Raw genomic sequence first — 17,206 nt, 5'->3', positions numbered from 1 at the left:
CATATTCTAGTGGTCTCGTATATTGGCTAATTAAATTACTTCAGTCTTGGAGAGTTCCAGATGGTTAACCTTCTTTAATAAACTCAAGTTGTGTGTCCGGTTCATGTTAACCGGAGTGGTACATCAGCAATAAAACTAAACCGAACCGAATTTAAGGTAGGTCAATAAATTAAAGCGCACGATACATTTTTGAAAAAAAAGTGAGTTTGGTCGGTTCTCATACAATACGCGTGTCATCGTATTATTCGTTTAGCTTTATGAAGGAGAAAAGCTAAACAACCACGTGGAGAAATCGTAGATGTCGACGCGTGAGTGAGTAAGAGAGAAAAAATGCGTTTGTCCCTAGATTTAATGAGAACCAATCGATGTGTCATTAGAGACTGTGTGAAAAGAGAAGAGAAGCCATTGAAACGTTTTCGTTTATACATTCTCATTTTCTTCTTCTCGATCTTTCTCTCCCTCTCTTTGAAGTTTCTCATTGGTTAGAAAAAGGTTCCCACTTTCTTCATTTTTGATTTTATCTTTTGTTCTTCGTTTTCAGATTCCTTCTTTGCATGTTCGTGTGTATGATTCGATCTCTATCCTTTTTTTAGTCATCGTTTCACTAATTTGGTTTATGGTTTCGGATAATAAAATTTTAGTAATATGTATATGTTTTTGGTGAATGAGTTAAGATGTTAATCTTTGGGATCTGATGTCAAAAGTTTTGAACTTTATGTGAAACGTGTGTTGGAGACGTTTGGATTCAGTTGGTTGTGGTTTTGTTTCAGGTGTGATTTGGAATTATCGTAATGGCGTACGAGGAAGACTTTAAGCAAACTTCTGAAGCCAAATATGATTGTCTTTTGTTTGGTAAGAAAAAGGACGATTTTTTTAGGATTTGGATTTTGAATATTAGTTTGGTGTATTGCAATTTTGGTGGTTGAGATTTGGGTTTAAAGTTTTAACCTTTTCTGATTAATAATAATTGTTTTTGGTTTGACTATAATCAAACAGATATAGATGATACTCTTTACCCTCTCAGTTCTGGTTTGGCTATGCAAGTGAAAACGAACATTCAAGGTCAAGTCTGTTCGCTTTCTCTTATTAGTTGTTCTTCTTTGGAAGATTGCTTGCTCTTGTTATAGCGTATAACTTAACGTTTGGTTGTTGTTGTTTAGAGTATATGACTCAGAAACTTGGTATTGAAGAAGCTAAAGTCCAAGAACTGTGCCTCGCGCTTTATAAAATTTATGGAACTACTATGGCTGGTCTCAAGGTATCTTTATATCTTTCTTAACCACACTGTAACATTCTTCCATATCATTCAATCTTGTTATTTAATATTCGTTTCTTATGTTGATTCTTTTAGGCTGTGGGTTATGACTTTGACTACGATGATTTTCACAGGTACCAAACTTAACCTGTCTTTCATGTTTGCGTTATACGTCTTTGTAAGGTGTTTGGAACTTGAGCTATCTCCTTTGTTTTACAGTTTTGTTCATGGGAGATTGCCATACTCAACATTGAAGCCTGACCCAATTTTGAGGAATATTATTCTTAGCTTGCCTATCCGCAAAGTTGTATGTGTTTTGCTCCTTGATGCTAAGCTCTTAAATGTGGTTTCAGATTGTTTTGTTTATCTAATTTACCATTGTTTTTATTCTTTCCATAGGTTTTCACGAATGCAGACAAGGCTCATGCAGCCAAGATCATTTCCAAGCTAGGCCTAGAGGGCTGCTTCGAAAAAGTCATATCTTTCGAGACTCTGAACCCCATCAACAAAACTGAAACTCCTCATGATACCAAAACTAGAGAAATCTTCGACATAATCAGTTACATGGCAAATCCTGACCCCCAAGTCGAACTTCCAAAGACACCAGTTATATGCAAACCATCTGAAGGAGCATTCGAACAGGTTTTCAAGATGGCCAACATCAATCCTAAGAAGACAGTAAGAACTTATCAAATTATTAACTGCTTTTGTTTATCTATCTAAACCAATTCATCACTGAAGCTTAATAAGTTGCAAATGTCTTGGGGGTTTTTTCAGTTGTTCTTTGATGACAGTATCCGCAACATACAAACTGGGAAACGCGTTGGTCTCCACACCATATGGGTAAGTAAAAGAAGCAGATACAAACAAGTTTAAAACAACACTTGTCAATCTCAAAACTCACTCACTTTTATAAAAAACTTATTAGGTTGGGACCTCACAGAGAGAGGAAGGAGTAGATATGGCATTGGAGCATATTCACAACATTCGTGAAGCTCTTCCTGAACTATGGGAAGCTGTTGAGGAAAAAGGCGAGGAGCTTAGAACCAGGCAAAAGGTCGCCATTGAAACCATTGCTTAAACAAGCATTCACTTGCATGCATTTCACAGCAAATAGTAAAAACAAAATAGCGTGAAAAACTACTGAACTATTCACTCCTTTAAGAGTAAAAATATTGAAACTGGGGGGAAATGTGAGTACTGAGTAGTAATGAAAACAAACTTACTTTATTGAACAATTGCAACATTTGGGTTTAATCTCTTTTACAAAGCAAAGTACATGACTGTCATCATAAAATCTTTTTATCTTTCAGTTGCCGCTCTTCTTTTCCTTTGCTCCGATACAGTAGAATCTGACTCATAATAGTTCCATTAGTGATGATAGCGATAAAGAAACTTATAAACATACTAAGTGGAGCTTTCGCCTGATAGCTGGTGAAAACTCTCGCCAAAGCTCCACCGAAGTTCATGAAACATGTCAAGAAACTAAGTTGTCCAGTGCTTTTGTTTATGAAGTTCTTCCAAATCTGAGGGATTCTTGCAGAGAGAAAAATCAAATGCTTAGAAGCATAAAGAGCTTCGAATAGCAAAGGATCAATCTTACCAGCCAACACAGTTGGTGCTAAAGCAAAGTAAAGAAGCGATCTGACCCAAGTTGCTACAGAGAGAGGTCTAGAGAAGTAATAGATACAACCCACCAAGATCAAAGCTTGGATCAAAAGAAAAGCTAATTCACCAAAAGCTGAAAAGGGAAGTTTTTTGTAAAGACAATAAGCAAGTGAGATTGTGTAACCAACCACTTCGAGCTCAAATGCTACAACGCTTAAACCTTTTACACTCTTGTTGTCCACGATTTTCATTATCTTCAAACAAAAGTCCAATTCAATTTACAGAAATTAACAACAAATTTGGGAAATAGGCTTAAAAAATCCAATCTTTGATTGATTGATTGAGTTAACTAACTAACCTGTGGAAGCTTGACGGTCATTGAACCAGCGACGACGAAGTAACCGAGCAGCTTAGAGATGAGAGGAAGAAGACAATCTTTCGCCGGAAACTCACCGTTCCGGAGAGAACCCATCGCGCAGCTCAGATCAATCCCAAGATAATCCATCGTTGGTTCTCTCCTGAAGAGTTGGGCTTCGTTGACTTTGTTTGTTCAGCTGTCGACTGTTTGATTGGTCATCATTATCTCATATGCTTCAGTTCAGACAAGATCGAATCAAATATATATACACCCAAAAAGACTAAACCAATGTAATCTTGGTTTGGTAATTAAAATATTTCAATTTGGTACGGTTTGAATCGGTTAGGTTTTTATCAGTTAGACCTAAAAATCTTTTTTTTTTTTTTTTGGTTGGGGCGGAGCTTCAAATCGGAAATCGAAACCTAAAAAACGAAAACACTCGAGCTATATCCTCTTCTCCGGTACCGGGAATCTCGTGTTGGTGAAACAATGGCGAAGAGAGAGATTAGTAGCACTCTGAAAAATCTAAAGGTACTGTCTTTTAATTTTTTCTTCTTTCTTTCTAGTTAGTAGTAGCTTTAGATATGTAACATGACTGCGCTTTATCTTCCGTCTCCTCAACCTTGAAATTGAAGGAACTAACTGGATGATTTAGAATGGGTTTGGTCTTTATTTCGTATATTCGAGCTTAAAATTTGAATTTTTTGCTCTATTTTGCTGGGATTTTGATTTTTAGGGTCTGTGTTGACTTGCATCTATAATTTGAATTAATAACCTTTTAGCACTGAGCTTAGCACTAGTTATAGCATTGGTTTGGGACTAAAGTTGCAATTTTTTTCACTGAAGAAATTGCATTAATTATGTAGAATTCGAGTTGAGTAATCTGGTTTTTATAATTGAGAGACAAGATACGTGTTGTTGTTTCCATATGACAATCATGTTGGTTTATGTACAAAGAATGATTGATGCTCTTTGGCTATAGTTTATGCAAAGGTCTGCTCTGAAAGTAGAGAAGAAGAAGGTTGATGAAGAGCCTAATGGGGATTTTCCTTCCCTCGGCACTGTTGCAAAGAAGTGGTACCGTTTCTTTTTTGTTGTCATTTTAATGTTTTGTTTACATCAGATTGCTGGGAATGAGGACATTGTATATGTGTTGTCTACTGTTCTTGTTTTTGGGATCTTGATTGATTACTTCAACCGTCTAGTCACTTTCAGTTAGCCTGTGTTCATGATACTTGACAATATTTCAATAGTTTTGTTAGTTGTCAGTATCTGCTGTTATGCGTTTGGTAATGTTCTCTAATGTGTGATTTGTTTTTCGATGCAGTGTGGTCATAACAGACTGGGATCCTCAGCCGGGTGCATTGTCAGGACGCATGTCATTTCAGTCTTTCAATCCCTCTATCGAGGTTAGTGCGTGTGTCTCGCTGTGGCCTGGAAGAATTTGCGATTGATGTTCTTCCCTTTCTGCTTTCTGAAATAAAACTGTTCTCTCCTTAGAAATTGAATGAAGAGGCAGTAAACGGTGGAAAAACAGATGCTTCTCCCACAAGCTCTAGCAGTAATGGAGGAAAAATGTCTTTTAGGTCTGTACTCTTCAGTCTTCGCTTCTATAATCCTTTTGGTTCTCAACAAAATTAGTTTACCGGATAGTATGCGTACAACAGAACAATGCTGTCTAACTGATCATCTTATTTTGAGACAAATGAAGTCGTTATTGATAGCCATTAGCCGTAGAATTTATCACCTATTCACCTATCATTTGGTTCATTTCTGATTTTGCTTCTCTTTAAAGTTTTAAACTGTAAATAGTCAAAATGTATCCTCTTTCAGTGAACCGGAGAGTTCGAAGGTTCAGCCAAGTCGGGAAACAAATGGTGACTTGAAAAGAAAACAGTCTGAGGTAGTCTCTGAGGAACGAAACCGTCCAAACAAGTCCCCAAGAAGCAGTGACAACCCATCACCGAGCAATAAAAGAGGCAATGGTTTCAAGAAACCGAAGAGCAAGAAAGTGGACTGGAGCGTTTTGAAGCCACCGAAACCTCAATCCAAATAGAGTTTAAATTAGCTAACTTCAGCAACCTATATTATCCATTAGTTATCAGTTCATATGTGCTAGTAGATCATATGTTGCGCTGTCTGTATCATCATTCACGTGGTGTTGCAACCCGTTTGATATAAATTATAGCCAAAAGTTTTGAATTTTCTATTTGGGTGTTGTATGCTTGTGGTAGCTCCTTATTATCTATGATGAAGAACAGTTTTTTTATCTTTTCAAGAAGGTTTGAATCCAATATGTACTTGCAGAAAAAAGAAATGCATTCGACTCATGGGATCAAACATATTCCACAATACTATTGGGAGACAAAAATGAAGCAATAGAGAAGTAACATTTTCAGATGCTTACATGATTATATGTTAACTTCTCTGCAGGTTTCCAACAAGAAAAAGCATAAATGACTCTTCCCTTCCATCCCTGAAGCATCCAGTTATTATCACTATCGATCACAAAATCTCTATGGTAACGTTTTCTCACTATTTCCTTAGCCTCCTTCATGATCTGTTTGCTTATTGTTGCTGGCTTAAACCCTGCTCTCAAAATCCTAACTCTCCATTGCTTGTAGGTTTCAGGCCTCGCAAAACGCTCAGCACCTTCGCAGGAAATCACACTCATCGCGTCTCTCACAAGTAACTCTTTCTCCAACAGTGCCCTGTTTTTGTATTCATCCTCTGCTTGTATTGTGGTGTCAAACATGTCAAAGAGTGAAGAGAAATGAAAAAGCGCTTCTCGGAACCTCGTCATGAAGAATGGAGAGTTGTACATGCCATTAATCTCTGCAAACACAAAGAGGTCAGGATTGATATCTCTGAATAGCTTCAAAACCGTGTCTCTTGGAGAGTCCAGTGACACAGTCTCATCCGGGGTGTATTGCAACCTATGAATGCAATTGACAACAGTTGTCTCTCCTGGATTGATCACAATTTCATCAAGACTGATGCTTTCCCATTTCTTGGCTATGAAGTTGAACTCGAACGGGACATTGAACTTATCGCAGAACCTTTTCAATCTTCGACCAGTCTCTTCGACCCGGTCTGAAGGACGGAAACCTGATTGTGGCAGCTCGATTCCAGTCACACGGAGCTTTGGTGGTCCTCCCGGTCTTTTAGACAGGGCTAGTAAAAGACAAGGCCATTGAAAGCCATAGAGAACGCCAAAATCAACTATATGAAGCGTAGTTGCTTTCAAAGCAAGCTCGTAGATTGACTTGTTTGCTGCAAAGTAATCCGTTACATAGATGGAACAAGTATGAACAAAGAGCTTGTACGCTTTCAAGATGTCCACCATGGATGTGGTGCTAGAAGGAAACGGAGTAGAGACAGGTGGTGCTATGTTTCCAGTAATACGTGCCTCAAGCGCATCTGCAAAGTAAAAAGCAAGTCTTTGTGTCCCATCTCCACTGCTAGAAGAGTGTGATCTTATCTCCATGAGTTTCTCTGCAGCTCTTCTCTGGTCAAAGCTCGCTACAGCTTGTGCACATTGCGTCAAGAGACTCCGAAGATCAACTGAATTAGTTTTTTGCGTTTTGGATCTGTTAGATGAACCTTTAGCTCTCCCTACTCTGTTTGGTTGTTGACTCTGTTGTTTCGTTATTGATGATTCATCTTCTTCTTGGTTCGCTTTGCATACCAACAACACATGCTCGAACTTTACTGCTAACTCCTCCATCTCCGAGACAAAAATCGCAGGTTGTTTGTTTCTCCGGTTAGTCTCGAGATCATCTTCTTCATCATCCCGATGACGATACTTTCTATGTGATTCTCCGTTCGAAACCAGCGCTGCTGAATCTGCTGAAGTCGTTGTTGTGCTGATAGAAGTGAAAAATGGGTCGTCACCGGAGGAGGAACTAGTGGTATGATCAGATTCTGGAGATTGCTGCTGAAGTATCTCGTAGAAAGATCTCTCAGCGGCTTGTAAAGCCAAATTGTCACGAGATTCGCCGACGAAATCTTCTTCGTCCATCAACATGTCATTGATGTACTTAAGAACAGGGGAGTTATCCAAACACACAGATGGAGGTGAATCGTTTGGTGAAGAAGACTGAGTCTGAGGCTCGTGGAAACTGGGGAAGAGATTGTTCCCAGATTCGAGATTGTTTCTGGGTTTGCAACAAGACCCAGATCCGTTCTCAAATCTGAACCCATCAACTGAAACTTGAAGCAGAGCGTCCATGTTAACTAACACACTGAGGATGGTGATGGTGATGATGAAGACAAAGAAACAGAGTTTGAAAGTTGAAAGCTTTTTGTCAAAGTTTTATTTTTATTTTATTTTTTTCTAAGGAAGAGAAGAAAGCGGTGCGAAGTTTCATGTGAACACAGTTGAGACTCGAGAAAGAGAGCTTTAAATGGTTCTTTTTGGGGAAAGAACAATGGAACTTTCGAGGAAACTACTTTAGCAGCCACAAATAGTGGATCAAGTTAATTAAAACATTACATATATATTTAAATAAAAAAGAGGTTAGTTAATTTAGTGTCGGATCTATCTGCAACTACTTCTTTAGGTTTTTTGGAGTTTGATTATTATCTTTTTATCTTCTTCCCTCTTGCATTTGCTTGGTCGTGACTAAAAGTCAGTAACCTTTTTACTCTGTTTTGGGAATTATTTTTTTATAATAAGAAAAAGTCATCGAATGGTGTTAAAATTCTAACAACTAATGACCATATGAATTTGCTCTTGTGGTGTTTTAGTGTTAAAATTATATTCTGTTTAGAATCGTCCATACGAATCTACGATCAGCTAAGAAGCAGATACTGCAATTTTTAACCAAATATGATAAAGAAATATTATTCTTTGATTCTTTTCTAGCAACACTGCTTAAATCGGATTGCTTTTTATCTGATTGGTGTACAAAAGAACTTGGAATAATAAGCCTTTTTGGTAATTATTGTCTTTTTATAATGAAATATTAGTATATAAAGTAATTAAAGGATAAAAATCTTGATGTACAAGGAATTTGACAAATATTTTGGGTGAAGGGAACGTGGATACCAAGCCTAAACATTGTTTCTTATTACTATTATTCTATTATTTGTCGGCAGTAACAAAATCATTTCATATCTTTGACTCTGTCTACATTTTTTCTTGACCAGTCAGAGTTCAAAAGACGACGCAATTAGATTCCTTAATACAGTCATGACATATATAAATAACAATTAGTATTTCTTAATAATATGATAATAAGTGAATCAATCACTCAATTGGTGGTATAGAGTTTTGTGAATACTGAGAAAATAATAATTACTGAGTTTAAATATATTTTTTCCTTTGACTAAAGAGATATTATTCAATTTTAAACCAATAACAATTCAAAATTTTAAATATTTTCAATGATTATTTTTTGAAATTTACAAAACATTAATCGACAAAAAAATATCTCAAAATATCAATCATTATAAGACAGAATGAGTATTATTAGTCAATGCCTCAATAGAAAGGTGAAAGGAGGTAGATAGATGAATTGAATATTCATGGTGAATGCGACTTTGTTAGTCTAACTTCATCTTATCTCAGCTTCTACCTTAATTAAAGTGTATGTTTATTTTAATTACACTGTAATTAAAAACCGTGAATAATCAATCTCTCTAATATCTCTGAAACAATCTTAGACTATTTTCTCCATACCAAGTGTAACCTTATTAAGAAGCAACACTAAATATTGTTTGGGACCATTTCCTAAACTTCCAAATGCCTTATTTGTCTAATTAACAATTTGGATAATGTCTTATGCACGTATATCAAATAACTCTTTTCCTTAATCTGCGACCGAAGTGTAAACAACACATCTTTGCTTAATGTTGTTATGTTACTATTATTAATCATTTGACTGAGTTTTTGTTCTATCGGTTTTGTAATGATAATCTTTTGTTGACCCTCCTAAAGAACATAATCTTCTACGTGCGTGATATACACCGTCCAATCATTAAACTTCAATCTGAATGAGTTAAGGTATCTCACGGTCGAGAGCGCGTGGGCTATGTCCTTACTATCATGATTATATCTACTGATACTATTGTTAATTACTTTTGATTATTCAACATGATTTTAGTTTAGTTGTTAACCTGATGCAGTATCGTTCAATGATTTGTTCTTTACTTAATGGCGTCTCAATTAGTTTACACGAAAATAATTGATTAAAAGACGTCATTACTGACGACGATAGCAAATAAAAATTGGGTCTATCAATGGGCCTTATATAGCCCAAAAGAGTCCAAATCACACAAACTTGTAATCGATAGAGTCATTAAGATGACCATAGGAGAATAAGAGGCTTTCCTTCAGTACTACACTCTTTGACTTGATCTAATACCACTTCTTGAATCTTCTTCTCTACTTCCTCCATAGCTTCACCTGCATCGATTACCTATACATCACCACAAACATATTCAAGGTTTTAGTTTTTCTCATTCTGAATCTCTAATCTAACTCTGAAGAGTATCAAAACAAAGAGTCTTCTTAATGCATTCATTCCTTCACCTTCCATGAAGAATCGCGGAGGGTTTGATAAAAGTCTGCGACCTTTTTCTGAAACTCAACTCGCTCGTACCTCTCGTCTCCATATCCACCCCTCTCAGCAGCTCTTTCAGGTGAAATGTCAAGGTAAAGTACAGAATCTGGAGCCAGTAATCCTATTTCCGGGGCTTTACACCAATCAATACTAAGACCTTTAGCTGATGAGAATGCTACACCAGAATATGAGTAACGATCAACGATGAGCGTTGTTCCTGTTCTAAGCTTTTCCTCCATCAATGATCTGCAAAAGGTCACACAATTTTATTAGTCTTCTTACTAAGAAGCAGAACATAAAGAAAAGGAACCTAATAAGATAGCTAAAAAGATAAGAAGAACCTTTTCTCCCATCGATTGGCGCTGAAAAGGAGATGAATTGTGCGATCATCTAACTGAGACTTATTAGAGAGATATGCGGATATCATCTGACCAACACTGGTTTCTCTATCGGGAAATCTCCAGAGCTCGGTCGGATGTCCTAAACCTTTCAAGAAAGCGAGAAGCTTAGCGCATTGTGTAGATTTCCCGCTGCGGTCAAGACCTTCAAGAACTATCAATGCTCCTCTTGGCTTTACACTACTTTCGGTTGTGAGACCAGAGGATAAGTTACGACCAATCTCCATCCGAACTGATGAACGCTTGAGAGACTGCACGGGATAGTTCAAGGATCGTGGTACTGCTAAAGCTCTGAAACTTCTAGAAACTAACACACAGAAGGTATTAGATAAAAGGATTGCAAACAGTAAACGATCTCATATACAAAATTAGAGCAAAACTATGTTCAAATTCACAAAATCCATAAGGTTAATGATCTAAAGTTCATTTCTTTATTCAGCATAATTGGCTTTGTAACCTTTTTCGAGTTCACTGAGCTAACACAAATCAACATACTCGAAGAAGCAAAAACATTACAAAGGTAAAGTTTTTTTTAAGTTTAGTTAACTTACAAAGTTGAACACTTGAAAACAAGCAGATCCGTTTCATGCCCTTATCAGCTAAAAACCTTGGAGTGAGGTCAAAAAATTCAGGTACTGAAACACACTTCGTAAACCCCAAATTAAGTGAGAAATCGTTGGAGATGTATATCCAGAGAGCATCAGAATATGTCTTGAGGACATGTATTAAAAAAACACACATTCACAAAGTAAAAGAGGCGGTGGGTAGAATTGGGACTCACCTAGAACCAACATCAACAAGGTCGGTCGCCGGATTCGCTGGGTGGAGAAGAAGAAGTCGACGGCGTGAAGGAAGAAGAAATCGACAAAAGGAGGGTTTAGAGAGAGAGAGAGAGAGAGAGAGAGAGAGTATACAACAAACACAGTTCAAACCCTTCAAGTGACTCGGAGGGTTTCTTCTAGATCAAGTACTGACCGGTTTGCTGTTTTCCCGGTTCAGAAAAAGAGAATGGTTTTGGTTAAAAAATCTGAACTTGGGAATCAGACTACTGTAGGTGTAGATACTCTTCCATCTAAATGGATGTACGTGGTAGCTTTCAATAACTTGATTACTCGAGTATTTAAATCCCTCCTCCACTAACTGACTTATTTCATGTATTACACATTTGCGCTCAACCAATTTACAAACCTATACGTTGAAGAAGAGTGGGAATAATAAAAAAAAGTCCTAGATGAAATATATAAAGAGAATGAGAATGTGACAAAAGATGTACAAACTGATCCCTCTAAAAGCCCTAAACTGGTCAGATAAACCTTATTCCAGTTAAAAAACTTTACATTGAGAAAGTTTACAAGAAATAGAAAAAAAAAACAAAGTTAAAGAAACAAGTAAAAAGACCAAATCTTTGCATCTATGTCAGAATCTTACATATCATCAACACTAGTAATACACAAAGGAGAGACGACCTCCAGGCTGCACCAAGTTTCAATTCAGAAGCAGCATACCCTCTGTCTGAGATGGTGTCTCCTGCTGCTGTTTGTTCACATTCTGCTGCAGCTGCATTTGTTGCTGTGTCCAGTAGCCATGGGCATTCAAGACTCGGTCTAGAAGTTCCTGCGGCACTGGCTCTCCTCTTCTCTGTTGTGGAGATATCTTAGCCGTGTGGACCAGCGTTTTCCATTTATCCTGCACAAAACCAAACTCTGATTTATTGGACCTAATCATGTGATTTTTGGTTCAGCAATTGCAAAACTACATATTGCAAACCTTGAGATCAACGTAGGTGCGGTGGTCTGCATCCTCAAAAGCACGAACCTTAACATCTCGCCACCTGCAGATTTCTCCCAACTTTTAATCATCATCTTCTACTAATAACAATCACAAAAAAATGCCAACACTATGATCTGTATTAGTGTTTTTTACCTTCCAGTACCGAGTTTCTCAACTGCTTGAACAAGTGCTTCTACCTCAGTAACTGAGAAAGGTCGACGGATTCTGCGCTGTGCAGCCTGCTGCTGCTGCTGCTGCTGCTGTTCACTTTTTTTAGGTTTACGACAAAGTGGTCCAGGAGACAAGTCAGTGAGCGCCTCAGGAATCATAGCTTTCAAATCTTCTGTCATGTTATTATTGCCCAATGGGTCAGATGGGAATAATGCTGCGTCATGATAGTCAGATCCCAACACATTGTCCAAGTTAGCAGCTTGGCACACAGGTAGCACCTCCTCATAAGCATGTCCCGATGGGTGACTGGAAAACAAAATAAGAACTTAAGCCACAAAAGATTTGAGTTATTAAACACATTGGCAGCTTTGAGTGGTGAATAGAATTCTGAACCTAGTTAACAGTTGAGGCATTTCTGAGCTGGGTTCAAGGCTGAAATCAAGTGAATCCAACTGGGTATTATCCTGAGAGATCCCAGTCTGATGAAGGGTTTTGTTATCATCTCGGACTTTTTTCCCTTGAACCATCAGACCAACTCGGTGTCCATCGCTCAGTAAAGTGCTCACTGCTTCCATCACCATTCTCTGCAGAAGCCAAAGGACCAAAAGATGTTAGTTTCTTAATAGGAGACAAAAGGACAAGAAAATGAAGAGCTGGGTAATGTTGTTACCTTCAAGGAGCCAACGGTAGCATCTTCTGGAATCTCTATGAATAGCTCAGGCACCCTGAACGACTTGATCCGTAGTTTCACTGAAATATCCATTCTCAAGTTAGCTTCTCTGCTCTCATAAAGAAATAAAGTCGACAAAGAATACAAATGAGACTCTATAGTTACCATGGGCGTCGCTTGACACAAAAGATGTACCATGGCCTTTCATCGAAGATACCTTTCTGCTGCCTAAAAAATTAAATTTACACAATCTCATTACAACAACAACAACAAAAAGAAGCTACAAGAACTAGACAGAGGATTACAAGAAAAAAGTCTCTTTACCTCTATGCATCTTAGTGCGCAAACGGTAATCATCAGTCATGGAATCAGATATGTGGTCAAAGTATTTCCTCTTCTTAATAGGATAGCTCTTCTGATGTTGCGAGTAATAATTTCTCCACGGTTTCGTATCTGCAACACCAAAAGCATGCCATCATCAAAACAAAAACCAATCATCAGTGTTATTAAACAAGAGAAACAGACGGTCAACTACCTGCATGTCTTGAACTTCCTTTCCAATGTCTAGAAGCCAATATCTTCCTGATTCGTCTGTCCCCTATACGCGGCACAGTCCTAGGTGAATTTTTAGTAACACGAGGGCGAATGTACCCAGAAAAGTTTTCATCATCATCTCTACTAAACAAATTTACATCATCCCGAACGCCATGGGAAGCACAGTTCCCAATAGATGGCACTTCGGTTCTACTACTACTACCACCTAAACTAACTACAACATTAGGCCTCGCATCCAGAACTACAGCATCGCCATCTATACCCGGTTTTACATCTTCACTGAAGTTGCCGACTTGAAAAGCATCACTACCACCACCACCACCACCACCAGAGTAACTAAAACCCTCTGCCTCATCCTCTACTTTGCCATTAATCACAGAACTGAATCCACAGGGGCTTAAAGATCCCTGATAAGAATTAACCTGGGATAATAAAGCTACTGGTGGCATTAGAGGTGTATCTTCCTCAGGGAACTCCATCTTTACGCTATTCTGTGTAACTAGACGATGATCTTCAATCAGTTTGTCGACAGACATGAGAGAACTCCCGCTCTCAAATGACAAGTGTCCAGCTACAGTGGCCAACAAATCAATGGCACACATGTTATCATCTTCACTTACTACAGTCTTCTCGATACTGCGCCTCTTCTGGCCAAAAAGACGAAATGAAAAGTAAGTAATCATATAAACCGATAATAAGGTAAGAGTGGTAAGGTAAGAGGCAAAAAAAAATTACTCGGGCGGATCTAGGTGCTCTTGCATTGGGAGGTAAGAGGGAGTCTTTGTATCCAAATTGTTCTACACACTTATGCGACACCATTTCTCAGAATGCATAACACGATGATGTGATTTTGGCACACAGAAAGATGTTTTGTTGATCAATGGCTTATTATCAACAAAACCAACCAACGAAATCCTTTAAAAGTGTAATTCGCAACCTGTAGAAATCAACAAAAATGAGATAAAATTAGCATATGAAAATACAAAAAAAAACAATAGGGTTTTGTCTCTGAAATTATCAAAAAAAAAAAGGAAGGATTTTGAAGGGTTTTGGGTCAAGCCCATTTGAAAAAAAAAAACTTAAACCATCCTAAAACCCTAATCGAGATAAGATCTAGAAATCGAGAGTCAAAACATTCATTTCCAAATATTTCTACAGATTAAAAAACCCTAAACCCTAAATAAATAAATAAATAAATAAATTGAAGTGATGGTACAAAAACTTGGATCTCAAAAAAATCAAAAGGACCACCAGATCACGGGTTTGCATAAAGGGTTCTAAATCTCAGATCGGGATTTCACAGATCGATGAATACGATTCTCCTCATGTAACAACAAAGCGAAGAAAAAAAGAAAAAAAAAACGAATTGTTACGTAATTACATAAGACGAAGAAATCAAGATTTAGGAAATTTTCAGACCAAAATTCTCATGAAAAAAAAAAAACGAAAATTCTCAGACGAATGACTCAAAAATTGTCTCACCTTAGAAAATCTCAAACCTTGAATATTCCGGCGAATAACACGGCAATTGCGAGATCGGGAAAAAAGAAAAAAAAAGGACAAAAACGCAAAGGAAGGGGACTCACACACCAAACAACACCCCCTTTTTTCTTCTTCCTTGTGTTATTCCCAAGAAAGTGACGTTTTTTTTTTTTTTATTAACTTGTTTGAAACGCTACCCACACGATGCGATCTTCTCTCTCACCACCACAACCAAAAAAAAACTAATCTCTCTCTCTCTCTGAAACGCCTCAAAAACCCTTAACAAAGACGACCACGTTTTTTTTGTTGTTGTTGCTTAAACCCTTTTTAGTCTATATTGACCTTTTTCCCCCTTACCGGATCTACCGGTTATACTCTTTTCTTTTCACCGGCTATTATCGGTTGACACACACACACATATACAGAGAGACCAGGTAAGACGCCACGCTTTTACATTTGCTTGTACTCCCTAAGATCTCACCACGTGGCGTAGATGTGTTTCATCACATGATTCTCGAATCTACCCAATCACAATATTACATGTCAAAAAACCAGAACTAATTATTAAAAAAAAAGAGATTATGCAATTACTATTTTATTTGCACAATCAAAGTTAATCTAAAATTCTTACTTTATACTTATATCTTTTAAGATGGAAGAAGATAACACATTCATTTTGTTTTACCAAGAATATATATATTTCTACTCATTAAAGTTTAAATTACTAGATAATATAAGAGGAGTTAGAAGGAGATAATTAAGTTTGGTCTAAAAGAATAATTAATGGATTCTACATATTATAAAATCTAATAGTACAATTAAGGTTAGTGTATATACGACATTCTGTCACGTGGCAGGTTGATCTACCTTTTTAGACTATAGCTTATATTTTTTTTATGGTTTGTGTGATAAGAGTTAACTATATAGCTTATCTTAATATTTATATCATTTCTAACCCAAAATTATAAAACTTATACTCATCTTTTCTTATCTATAATGGACCCAACAACAAAAAAGTTAATTAGTTTAATCCTGCGTGAATTAAGTAAACCGTAAAAAAAAATTAAAATGTCGAAGAATTAACGGCGTTGTGTATTATACTGTAAACGGCGTTAAGTTCAGAGATAAGAAAGTTTTTTTGGTGGGTTGCTAGTGGGCCCCTGAACCTAACTTGTGGGCTCATTCCTATGACAGTGATCATTAATGTGTGAGAGAGAGAGAGAGAGTGGCTAAACTCAAAATTATACTTTGTTTATGTTAAGTTGTTTAACTATAAACGTTAAACATAAATAGCATCAACCAGTTTTTTAATGTTCATTGGTCCTTTTGTTCCCTTTTGAAAAAAAAAAAAAAATCAGAACAATTGCTTAAATTTGATTTACACATTCTTTATTTTTGGAATAATAGTACATGTTTTTTATGTGGACACTGACCGGAATTTCAGAAACTATATGTATATCAGTATATGATAAGATATTTTTTGGTTTGTTACAATTTTTTTTTTTTAATGTATATACCTTTAGCTGAATAGTGAATAGTGATGTCTCTTTGATAAAATTTCGAAACCACCAACCCTTTTATCCTTCGAAAGGATAAGATGATGATATATAAGATATTTTATTTTCTCTTTTTCTTTTGGGGAAAAAAATTAAACGCTTTAACATGATCGATGGAAATCTATTGGTCAGTCTATTTAGAATAATGATTTCTTCACGGAATAAATACAACAATTTTTTATATACTTCCTATTGGTTATTCTGATATTAAAATTGGGCATCGATCGAAAATCCAATACTAGGAATATTATTAATTTGGAGTTTTGTAGTTAACCGAATCTTTTTTATATATATATATATATTTAGTATGAATTGGTGGATTCAACATTTAGATCAAGCCAAGGCTTATGTTATAATTGTCAAGTACAGAAACCAAACTCGTGTGGGTTACAAAAACGTATCGTATAACTATAGTTTATCCATGACGTCTTTGAACTTAAAGCCTTTATTGAAAATACATATATGTGATTATCATTGAAACCTAACAAGAACCTCGTCATTGCTCTTATTCCCTCATTCATGTACTCCCTCCGATCCTAATTAATTATATTTTTTATATATATATTTGTGTTATATTTTATATATATATATTTTGTTATCTTAAATTTTTAGTAATTTGTGTTAATTTAGTTAAGGTTATATTAGTAATTTAATTAGTATTCTCATATTGAAAAAAGAGAACGACACTTAATAAGAAAATGAAAATCATTCCTACAACAACACTTAATTAGGATCGGAGGGAGTATTATATTCTGTTCTTACGTCCATCAAAATTGATTTGTTATTTTTTTGCTTATACATAAATTGAAGATAAACA

General features: G+C 36.5%; 6 protein-coding genes across 14 annotated transcripts; 2 read left to right on the top strand and 4 right to left on the bottom strand.

Annotated features, from left to right (window-relative positions):
• On the top strand, positions 370-2,514 carry LOC104762061 (uncharacterized protein C24B11.05-like). 2 transcript variants are annotated; one of them, XM_019239965.1, is made up of 9 exons: positions 370-564; positions 771-852; positions 997-1,062; positions 1,161-1,258; positions 1,352-1,389; positions 1,475-1,562; positions 1,655-1,933; positions 2,033-2,098; positions 2,184-2,514. In XM_019239965.1, the coding sequence occupies exons 2-9, from the start codon at positions 792-794 to the stop codon at positions 2,334-2,336; spliced, it is 849 nt and encodes a 282-aa protein (XP_019095510.1). In that variant the 5' UTR covers positions 370-564; positions 771-791; the 3' UTR covers positions 2,337-2,514. The 2 variants fall into 2 exon arrangements, with proteins under 2 accessions (XP_019095510.1, XP_010483578.1); XM_010485276.2 differs by having other exon boundaries at positions 371-492.
• LOC104762064 (mannose-P-dolichol utilization defect 1 protein homolog 1-like) lies at positions 2,464-3,470 on the bottom strand. Of its 2 annotated transcripts, XM_010485278.2 has the most exons (3): positions 3,222-3,470; positions 2,859-3,117; positions 2,650-2,781 (listed from the first exon to the last, which is right to left on the bottom strand). In XM_010485278.2, the coding sequence occupies exons 1-3, from the start codon at positions 3,366-3,368 to the stop codon at positions 2,741-2,743; spliced, it is 447 nt and encodes a 148-aa protein (XP_010483580.1). In that variant the 5' UTR covers positions 3,369-3,470; the 3' UTR covers positions 2,650-2,740. The 2 variants fall into 2 exon arrangements, with proteins under 2 accessions (XP_010483579.1, XP_010483580.1); XM_010485277.2 differs by having other exon boundaries at positions 2,464-3,117.
• LOC104762060 lies at positions 3,597-5,492 on the top strand. Its single transcript, XM_010485275.2, has 5 exons — positions 3,597-3,752; positions 4,204-4,298; positions 4,549-4,630; positions 4,722-4,807; positions 5,055-5,492. Exons 1-5 carry the CDS (start codon positions 3,711-3,713, stop codon positions 5,275-5,277), a joined length of 528 nt encoding a protein of 175 aa, XP_010483577.1. The 5' UTR covers positions 3,597-3,710; the 3' UTR covers positions 5,278-5,492.
• On the bottom strand, positions 5,520-7,661 carry LOC104762059 (scarecrow-like protein 11). The gene has a single exon (XM_010485274.2). The coding sequence runs from the start codon at positions 7,450-7,452 to the stop codon at positions 5,617-5,619; it is 1,836 nt and encodes a 611-aa protein (XP_010483576.1). The 5' UTR covers positions 7,453-7,661; the 3' UTR covers positions 5,520-5,616.
• LOC104762058 (thymidylate kinase) lies at positions 9,351-11,102 on the bottom strand. 6 transcript variants are annotated; one of them, XM_010485269.1, is made up of 5 exons: positions 10,967-11,102; positions 10,737-10,830; positions 10,129-10,492; positions 9,757-10,033; positions 9,351-9,643 (listed from the first exon to the last, which is right to left on the bottom strand). In XM_010485269.1, exons 2-5 carry the CDS (start codon positions 10,771-10,773, stop codon positions 9,524-9,526), a joined length of 798 nt encoding a protein of 265 aa, XP_010483571.1. In that variant the 5' UTR covers positions 10,774-10,830; positions 10,967-11,102; the 3' UTR covers positions 9,351-9,523. The 6 variants fall into 6 exon arrangements, with proteins under 6 accessions (XP_010483571.1, XP_010483574.1, XP_010483570.1 ...); XM_010485272.2 differs by having other exon boundaries at positions 10,737-10,792; positions 10,967-11,087; XM_010485268.2 differs by having other exon boundaries at positions 10,737-10,820; positions 10,967-11,086.
• Positions 11,396-15,226, bottom strand: LOC104762057 (telomere repeat-binding protein 1-like). 2 transcript variants are annotated; one of them, XM_010485266.2, is made up of 10 exons: positions 14,834-15,226; positions 14,087-14,288; positions 13,332-13,995; positions 13,121-13,249; positions 12,962-13,024; positions 12,797-12,876; positions 12,520-12,710; positions 12,109-12,432; positions 11,953-12,016; positions 11,396-11,871 (listed from the first exon to the last, which is right to left on the bottom strand). In XM_010485266.2, the coding sequence occupies exons 2-10, from the start codon at positions 14,168-14,170 to the stop codon at positions 11,671-11,673; spliced, it is 1,800 nt and encodes a 599-aa protein (XP_010483568.1). In that variant the 5' UTR covers positions 14,171-14,288; positions 14,834-15,226; the 3' UTR covers positions 11,396-11,670. The 2 variants fall into 2 exon arrangements, with proteins under 2 accessions (XP_010483568.1, XP_010483567.1); XM_010485265.2 differs by having other exon boundaries at positions 13,332-13,998; positions 14,834-15,223.

Source organism: Camelina sativa, chromosome 18, assembly GCF_000633955.1.
Source record: "Camelina sativa cultivar DH55 chromosome 18, Cs, whole genome shotgun sequence".
NCBI classification, from domain to species: Eukaryota; Viridiplantae; Streptophyta; class Magnoliopsida; order Brassicales; family Brassicaceae; genus Camelina; species Camelina sativa.
Note: the sequence above shows the minus strand (reverse complement) of the source record. Positions and strands in the feature narration are given on the sequence as shown.